Here is a 9,837-nt window from a genome sequence, read left to right as displayed (position 1 = left end):
TAGCATACCATACCATAACATACCATAGCATACTGTAGCATACCATAACATACCATGCGTACCATACCATACATTAATTAAGTATTACCATAGCATACTGTAGCATAACATACCATAACATACCATACCATACATACCATTCCATAGCATAGCATAGCATACCATACCATACCATACCATACCATAGCATACTGCAGCATACCATAGCCAATGGCTGCAGATACCATACCAGATATGGACAGACACCAATATACATCTCAGAGCTTTTATATCCGTACACTCCTGTCGGGGCTTTGAGGTCCTGTGATCAAGACCTGCCGATTGTCCCCGAGACAAAACTGAAAACTAAAGGAGACCGAGCCTTTTCTTCTGTGACTCCAAGACTCTGGAACTCCCTTCCTCACACTCTCTAATCAGTGGACTCAGTGACTTCTTTTAAGCTAAAAACTCATCTTTTTAAATCTGCCTTTGCTCAAATTTGTTTTGTGCACTTTTTTTAAATTTTGCTTGTCGAAGCACGTTGTGATTTTCATCTTGAGAAGCGCTATATAAATAAAGTTTTACTTACTTACCATACCATACCACCTTTATTTACAAAGCACTTCAAACAACAACAAGGCCAACCAAAGTGTTATACAGCAGAAACCAACAAGCAATGTACACAGCAAAAAATAAAGAAACAAATAAATAAATAAAAAAAACAGATCCGAATGGAAGACAATAACAACTAAAGGGCTAAACATTGTAGAATACAGACAGGTTAAAAACAAATCACACTGTGATTTTATATTGTATAAAAAATATATAACGTTTCATTAAAAATATAGTAATTTGTTACAGTGTATTTCAATTATAAATGACTTTACAAATTATTATTAATAATTGGTCAAATTATGTAAAAGCTAATTCAGTATTTTTAGCTTATTACAGTAAACTTCCTAAAGGGTGAAATATCACTGCTCTGTGTTTGAAAATGGAAAAAGTGGGGTTTAATCTGTTTTTTATATTTAATTGTTCCTTTATGTTAAATCATTCGTGAATCATGTTTCTTCACAGAGCTCATCGAAAGACAAACCTGGGTTCAGTATTTAAGGTTAGTAACTTTACAAATGCACAAATGGCAAACAGGGTTGTTAGTTTAAAGTGTTGTTGTTATTCAACACTTTTTTTTTTGTTTGTACTGTTATGACTATTGGACATCAGTAGCCTGTTTTTAACCCAAATTCCTTCTGTGTGCAAAGATTCATATTTTTCACTTCATAATATTAGAATAATTGTAGTTCACTTGCCTGGAAGACAAACTGACTTCTTGTTTTTGGTCTTGGTTGGAAGATATTTTCATGTGCCATCCTTAATTTTTATTTATTCTAATTACTGTAAAGGCATGTCAGGCCTATAGACTTTTGTTGGCACAAAATATTGTTACTCAGTGTTGTGTATGTGTTGGTGAATGATGGTTGAGACAAAGACCTAAACGCAGGAATAAGGAGGCAGGAGATAACAGAGTTCAAATCTTTAATAAACTTCCAGGTATTGAAGGTTCTGCAGAAGCTAGACAGGTAATATAAAGTCCATGAACAGACAAAAAAATCCACTAAAATATCCAAAATACAAAATTACAGTTGTAACAAACGGGCCAATTATTATTTTTTGGTCCAGACTGTGCCTTAAAGACCAAGTTAGAGTTTCCCAGTTATATTTACTACGCTAAAATATGTTTTACAGATTGCTTTAACCTTGATAATGAACACTTCGTCGACATTTAGATGAATAGACTTGAGGTTCTTCGTTTCTAAATCCGAGATTAAATGTAAATTGTTTTTTCCATTACAGACCCTTGATGAGAAAATAGTTGCTTTTGTGAAGAATGAGCTGAAGAAGTTCCATAAGCTTTTGAACATGGAAAGATTTTGTAACCAAACCGAAGAACAGGTGGTTAACTGCAAAGAGGAAGAGCAGAAGATGATCAGTAAAGAAGCTTTTCTTAATATAACGCTGGAGTCTTTGAGGAGAATGAAGCAGGAAGAGCTGGCCTACTCTCTAATGAACAGTAAGTTATTTACTTCAAAACATCATGAAGAAAAAAATGTAACTTCTTTTATGATGATCATTTGCTTGTATCAGTGAGCATATAAAACTCTTCTTTAACTTTAAAAATAAGAACTTTACGTGCTTTTAGAGTCTGATGGTATTCACTGGATTCATTTTTTTCTTTTAGGAACTCGTGTTCTCATGTGTCACTGTAAACTCAAATCTAACCTGAAGAAAAGTTTGGCGTACGTGTTTGAAGGGATGGCTAAAGCAGAAAATCCAACCCTTCTGAATAAGATCTACACGGAGCTCTACGTCGTTGAGGGAAATGCTGCGCAAGTCAACAGGAAGCACGAAGTGAAACTGATTGAGAGGATTTTCATGAAACCAGCTAGACCAGAAACAATAATCAGATGTGAGGACATCTTTAAACCCTTTGCTGGAAGTGATAAGCCCATTAGAACCGTGATGACAGAAGGGGTTGCTGGCATCGGGAAAACAGTCTTAACACAGAAGTTTGCACTGGACTGGGCCGAAGGCAAAGCTAACCAGAACTTTCAGTTCATATTTCCGTTTTCTTTCAGAGAGCTGAATATGATAAAGCAGAAAAAGTTTAGTTTGCTTGAACTTATTCACCTCTTTTTTCATGAAAGCAAAGAAGCGGGGATCTCAAACTTTGAAGAGTTCCAGGTTTTGTTCATCTTTGATGGTCTAGATGAGTGTCGATTCCCTCTGAACTTGAACAGTAAAAAGATCCTCACTGATGTCACAGAGCCCACCTCGTTAGATGTGCTACTGACAAACCTGATCACAGGGAAATTACTTCCCTCGGCTCGCATCTGGATAACAACCCGACCTGCAGCGGCCTGCCAGATCCCACCTGAACTTGTTGACCTGGTCACAGATGTGAGAGGGTTCAATGATCCACAGAAAGAGGAGTACTTCAGAAAGAGAATTGCAGACGAAGAGCAATCTAAAGCAATCATCTCCCACATCAAGACATCACGAAGCCTCCACATCATGTGCCACATCCCGGTCTTCTGCTGGATCTCTGCTACCGTTCTTGAGGATGCATTTAAAACCAAAGAGAAAAGAGAGCTGCCCACATCCCTGACTGAGATGTATGTCTACTTTCTGGTGGTTCTGTCCAAAGTGAAGACGGTCAAGTACGATGGTGGAGCTGTGACAGATTCCCTCTGGAGTCCAGAGACCAGGACAATGATCCAGGCTTTGGGAAAACTGGCTTTTGAGCAGTTAATGAAAGGCAACCTGTTCTTTTATGAATCTGACCTGACGGAGTGTGGCATTGATGTCAAAGCAGCTTCGGTGTACTCAGGTGTGTTCACGGAGATCTTTCAGGAGGAGAGAGCGCTGTTCCACGCGAAGATGTTTTGCTTCGTGCATCTGAGTGTTCAAGAGTTTCTGGCTGCTCTTCATGTCCATCTGACATTCATCAACACTGGCGTGAATCTGCTGTCAGAAGAGGAATCGACTTCCCGGAAACCCAAAATGTCTGCAGAGACATTTGATCGTTTTTACCAATGTGCTATAGATAAAGCCTTACAGAGCAGGAATGGACAACTGGACCTGTTTCTTCGCTTCCTTTTGGGTCTTTCACTCAAAAATAACCAGAGACTCTTACAAGGCCTTGTTGCAGAGGGAGAAAGCTGCTCCAGTCAGAACACAGTTCAGTACATCAAGAAGATGATCAGCCAGAATGTTTGCATTTTGAAAAACAACAGCTTGTTTTACTGTCTGAACGAGCTGAAGGACTGCTCTCTGATAGAGGAGATCCAGCGGACACTGAGAGCAGGCAGACTGCCAACAGATAAATTACTTCCTGCTCAGTGGGCGGCCCTGGTCAATGTTATACTTTCATCAGAAGAAACTCTCAATGAGTTCAATCTGAAGAACTACTATGAATCAGATCTGGCTGTAATGGGTCTGATAACAGTGGTCATAAACTGCTCTAAAGCTCTGTAAGTTAAGACCACCTATAGTAAATGCAAATAAAAGCTACATTATTTTTTTTACGCTGCATTTTCTCCTTTTGTTAATGTTACTTTAGGCTGAGTTGCTGTAACCTGACAGAGATGTGCTGTAGTCGTCTGGCCCTTGGTCTCCAATCAAAGTGCTTAATTCTGAAGAAGTTGGATCTCAGTAACAACGACCTGAAGGATTCAGGAGTAAAGTTGATCTGTGATGGACTGCAAAGTTCCAACTGCACACTGGAAACACTCAGGTCAGGATCTACGTTTGGTCACCAGATGACAATTAAATCTTGGATAAAAAAAAAAAATTCAAGAAAACAAGTTTTAGAGAATGTGTTCCAATTTTCATAAGGTGGATGGTAGCGCAGTTATGGGGTGCCGTTTGTAAAGTTACACGATCAAAAATTAACAGCAATGTTTTGGCTTATTTAGCTTTTCATAAGACAAAAAATAGGTTCTACTTTCAAAGTCATATTTTCACCATGCTATTCATACATGTATAAATGTCATAGTTCCCAACTAAATATTTAATTTACAAGCTAAATATTTAGTTTACAAGCTAAATACTTAACTTGCAAGTTAAATATTTTGTTACTAAACTAAATATTTAGGTGTAAATTAAATATTTAATTTACAAGCTAAATATTTATTTTCAAACTTAAACATTTAATTTTCAAACTAAATATTTAATTTTCTAACTAAATATTTAACTCTGACCTAAATATTTAACTTGTAAGCTAAATATTTAAGTTCATGATAAATATTTACTAGTAGTTAGCTAATTAAATATTTAGTTTAGAAATTAAATGTTTGGCTTAGAAATTAAATGTTTAGACTGGAAAAAAATATTTAGCTTGGACAATAAATATTTAGCTTGGAAATTAAGTATTTAATTTACACCTAAATATTTAGTTTACTAATTAAATATTTAACTTGCAAGGTAAGTATTTAATTTGTAAACTAAATATTTAGCTTGTAAATTAAATATTTAGTTTGGAACTGTGACTTTTATAAATGTATGAATAGCATGATGAAATATGATTAAAAAAAACTTTTTTTTTCTTATTAAAGGCTAAGTAAACCAAAATGGCTGTTAATTTTTGACTGTGTAACTTTACAAATGGCAGCACATACATGGTTAGCACTGCCTTGAAGCAAGAAGTACTAATAGTCTTGTGCACTAAAGTTTATGTTGTTTGTGTTTGTGTGCAGGCTCTCCGGCTGTTTAATCACAAAGGAAGGCTGTGCAGCGCTGGCGTCTTCTCTGGGTTTCAACCATTATTACCTGAAAGACTTGGATCTGAGCTACAACCATCCAGAAGACTCTGGAGTGAAGCTCCTTTCTGCTGGACTGGACGACCCTAACTGGGCATTGCAGACACTCAGGTACAAACAGTCTAAAGTTCAAGGTTCTTTATTGTCATTCACATCACATGTGGTACATGAGGTGGAATAAATTTTGTATGCAGTGTCCCAATTACACCCAAAAATAGCAAAATATAAAGTCTAAAGAAGAAACTGTATACAAAGAAAGAAGATGTACGCTAAACAAAAATAATGTAATATACGGTGTATTAAGCTGCAGCTTGAACTTGAGTCTGTTGTGAGCAGATGGATATGAATATAGCAGCTTAGGAGTAAGAAATCATCAGCACAGGATGCTCTTCACTGCACAGCTGTAGAAGGAGGTGAGGACTGAGCTTCCCAGTCCGGCTCGCCTCAGCCGCCTGAAGAAGTAGAGTACAGTATATAAAGATTGAGATTATCGAAAATCCTCAGGAAAACACTACAAAAGGAAACAGATGATCTATGACAAACATATTTCAGGTTTCAGGTGTCTGCTTTGAGATATTCAAATCAGTACTGTACTATACAATAATATGTATAAACTACATTATATATCACTGATATACAGCACATTTGTTCCAGGACTGAGCCAAGAGGATCAAAGTTCATAAAACCTGGTCTGGGGAAGTGTAAGTATGTTTTGTGTATATGTATGTGTGTGTGTGTGTGTGTATATATATATATATATATATATATATATATATATATATTTATTTATTTTACAAACAAAAACGTTTGAGTTAAAAAAAAATCTTCCCACAAATATTCAAGCATTTGTCAACAAAAGAGCTATGTAATCAAATTGACAATTCTTAGGTAAGGTAAAAAATAATAATAAAAAAAAAAGTTCAGCCGCATTTTTTTATTTTTTTATTGCTGAAGCTCAACAATGACTTTGACAAAATATATTTAATGTTTTAAAGTTATTGTTGAAAAACCTATAGTAATAATAATACAAGTAATGAATACATGAACTGTTATGGAGGTTGTTCAGGTAATAAACATCCGTCTGTCCATCAGATGCCTGTGACCTCATGCTGGACGTCAACACAGCACACAGAGACCTCATTCTGTCTGACAACTACAGAAAAGTGACCATGGGAACAGAAAATCAGCCATATCCTGATCATCCAGACAGGTTTGATGTCATTGAACAGCTGCTGTGTAAAGGTGGTCTTACTGGCCGGTGTTACTGGGAGGTTGAGTGGAGAGGAAGAGTGTCCATCGCGGTAACTTACAAAGGGATCAAAAACAGAGGAGGAAGTGACGACAGCAGCCTTGGAATGAATGATCAGTCCTGGTGTTTGCTGTGCTCTGATGATGGCCACTACGCCCTGCACGATAATGAGCCAACCCCCATCCAAGGAGCCCCTTCAAACAGAGTGGGGGTCTACCTGGACTGGCCTGAAGGCTCTTTGTCCTTCTTCAGGGTCTCCTGTGACCAAAAGTCCCACCTTCACACCTTCAGTTTCACATTCACTGAGCCAGTGTACCCTGCGTTCAGAATTGCAACCGAACCATTAAATTCATTTCTGCTTTTGTGTTAGATTTAACTAAACAAGATGCCCCCCCCCCCCCCCCCCACACACACCAAAAACAAACAAACAACTAAACATCTTGGAAGAAATATTAAGGCTGTGAATTTTAAAACCACGTGAAAACTTTTGTAATCTACATTTAAATTACAGAGTGAATCTAAGCAAGATGAGAGGAGAACATGAGCTCACCTTTGCCAAAAATTAGTAGAGATTTGTAAAAGTTGTTAAAATTGTGTGTTTTAACACTGGCAGCATGAACCATGATGCAAGCCATGTTTGATTCTCAGGGTCTATTTTGTTCATTTAGAAAGAAATGATGTAAAATGTTGATAAAATAAAAATCAAATAGAAAAACTTTAAGTACATAGATGGCACTCTAAATAATTGTTTTGCCTCTGCCTTTAATATTAGTGAAGAACAAACCATCTATAAACTGCATAATCAGAATAAGCTTTATTATCATTGCACCGAGATACAACGAGAACATGTACGTACAGTCGTCCGAAAGATGGGCGGAGTGCACGAAGCTGCTAACATGAAAGCGCGGCTCTTATTCTTATTCAGAATAATATTTTGCTTAGAGAAAAGGGAAGAAAACATGATGAGAGACGGTATAAAAAACAGATCTCTCACACCGTGTCCTAGACAGGGCACGATTTGAGGCATAAAAAAAAAACACAGCTTAGCAACATAAATAGACATGATACATTTATATAAATACCTGCATATACATGTACAAATATAAAACAGTTGATAGTGATTTTTTTGAATATGTTTTTTTTATGCCTGATATCTGTTAAGGGACTATTTTACCTCTAAAACATTGTCGTAAAACAAAGTAGAAAAAAGAAAAATGTGCTCTGTTTTTAAATTTTTTTAAATTTTAGACTTTTACAGTTTAGGATTTTTACTTGATCTGTTTATGACACTTTTGCCATGACACTGAATTAGTTTGCCTTTTTATGGTATAATCAATGTTTATTGCAATCTTGCTTTTGAACCCATTCTGTAAATTACACTGTTACAAAGTGTACAAAGAAATTGTGCAGATTCTTTAAATAAAGTTTGACGAAGAGTGTTTTCTTTTTCTTTTTTGAGCATGAAAGAAAATTATATTAACGAAGTGTTTGGCACATTATAAAGCCAACTTTATTTATTTATTTATTTTTCCTACGAACTTTTTCTTTCTTTTTTGCTTATATCCTGATATTTACACAACCTAATGAAATCTTTTCTATTTGAACGTTGAACTTTTGATTTATTTACTTTTTAATGTAAAGCACACAAACAATATTACTAAATGTTGCTTAGAACTGGCTACACTTGTCAGAAATAAATAGTAATGGTAGTTTAATTTAGGATTTTACTCATTTATTTTTATTAACATTCAGATTAGATTGTTAAACTGTATAAAAGACAAATAAAGTGCACAACACCACTCTAGCTACTGGTCTATCAATCTCATTAGGGTAAGAGCCACTGCACTAAGCACTGACTCAGACCTTTTAAATGGAAGGCTGGTCCAGACCCCTGCACTGGGGTACCTAGGAGTAAAACCAGTGTCCAGTGAGGGGCGTGCTGCAACGTGTTGTGGAAAAATAAAACGAATTCATACGGCAGTGATAGTCTCTCTAACACAATTGTCCTGTAAACTGCGTTTTAGTTCACAGTTGCTGCTCTCTGACAGCTTTCCAGTTCTGACAAAACTGATGTTTTCTTGATAAAATTGTTCAAATGAGCTCTGATAATCAACAAGCGGGGTCTTCCTGTCACCCATCTGACAATGCAACATTTGTTAAAGAGATGCACTGCTGAGATTGAGATGCATCGTATGACCCACTGCATGCCTGCGGTTGTTGCCTAAACGCTTCCTGCACTACTGTAGTCCAAGCTTTTGCTGAAAACCTACACAAAAAAAAACTAATAATAATAATATCTCACCCCATCCATTAAATGTATTTTGCCTTCACTCTACATTTAGCACAGAAGAACATAGTACAGCAGTCAGTGTGAGCTCTTTAAGTAAATCCACACAGACAGCAAACTGTGATCTTATATTAGTTATCCTGATGCATGCTCAATAATCCAGGTAGAAAAATCCAAAAAAGTTCCCAGGGGAGGCCACACCTAGTCTGTATGGTTTACCTAAAATCCACAAACAAGGTGTACCTTTAAGACCTATTGTTAGCATGATTAACTCTGTCACTTACAATGTTTCCAAATATCTGGCGTCTGTACTCATCCCTTTAGTTGGCAGCTCAGAACACCACATACAGAACACCATGGACTTTGTGGATAAGGTGAGGGATGTCATCATGGAGACTGATGAAACAATGGTCTCTTTTGATGTCACATCACTCTTTACGTGCATTCCTGTTGATGATGCAGTAGAGGTGGTCGGTTTAAAATTAAAATCAGACACCACTCTGAGCAGCAGGACCACGCTTTCCACAGAACAACTGTGTCAACTCTTGAAACTGTGCCTGCAGTCAACCTACTTCACATATGGGGAGCAATATTATAGGCAGAAACATGGGTGTGCTATGGGGTCTCCAGTTTCTCCTATTGTTGCCAACCTGTACATGGAGGAGGTAGAAAAGAGAGCCTTGACGTCCTTTTCAGGGACACCACCAAGTCATTGGTTCAGGTATGTTGACGACACCTGGGTTAAAATCAAATCTCAGGAAGTCCAACATTTTACTGACCACATCAACTCTGTGGATAAATACATCAAGTTCACACGAGAAGATGTAAAAAATGGCAAGTTGGCTTTCTTGGACTGTGAGGTCTCAGTCTCTGATAGAGGACATTTGCAAACTGAGGTGTACCGCAAACCCACCCACACAGACCAGTATTTGCAGTTTGACTCCCATCACCCTTTGGAGCACAAGTTAGGAGTCATCAGGACTCTGTATCACAGAGCAGACAGC

The 9,837-nt window shown here is 37.0% G+C and overlaps 1 protein-coding gene across 1 annotated transcript in view; it reads left to right on the top strand.

Annotated features, from left to right (window-relative positions):
* Positions 1–6,916, top strand: part of LOC119409873 (protein NLRC3-like) — a 7,560-nt gene extending 644 nt beyond the window's left edge. Inside the window, exons 2-8 of the mRNA XM_037676778.1 lie at positions 1,057–1,093; positions 1,834–2,050; positions 2,219–4,010; positions 4,100–4,273; positions 5,235–5,408; positions 5,952–5,998; positions 6,390–6,916. Of these exons, the coding sequence (XP_037532706.1) occupies positions 1,057–1,093; positions 1,834–2,050; positions 2,219–4,010; positions 4,100–4,273; positions 5,235–5,408; positions 5,952–5,998; positions 6,390–6,916 (2,968 nt within the window). The remainder of the gene's footprint in view (positions 1–1,056; positions 1,094–1,833; positions 2,051–2,218; positions 4,011–4,099; positions 4,274–5,234; positions 5,409–5,951; positions 5,999–6,389) is intronic.
* The last annotated feature ends 2,921 nt before the right edge of the window (positions 6,917–9,837 follow it).

This window comes from Nematolebias whitei, chromosome 5, assembly GCF_014905685.2.
Source record: "Nematolebias whitei isolate Nwh7 chromosome 5, NemWhi1, whole genome shotgun sequence".
Classification (NCBI taxonomy): domain Eukaryota; kingdom Metazoa; phylum Chordata; class Actinopteri; order Cyprinodontiformes; family Rivulidae; genus Nematolebias; species Nematolebias whitei.
The sequence above is the reverse complement of the archived record's forward strand: the minus strand, read 5'-3'. Positions and strand labels throughout refer to the sequence as shown.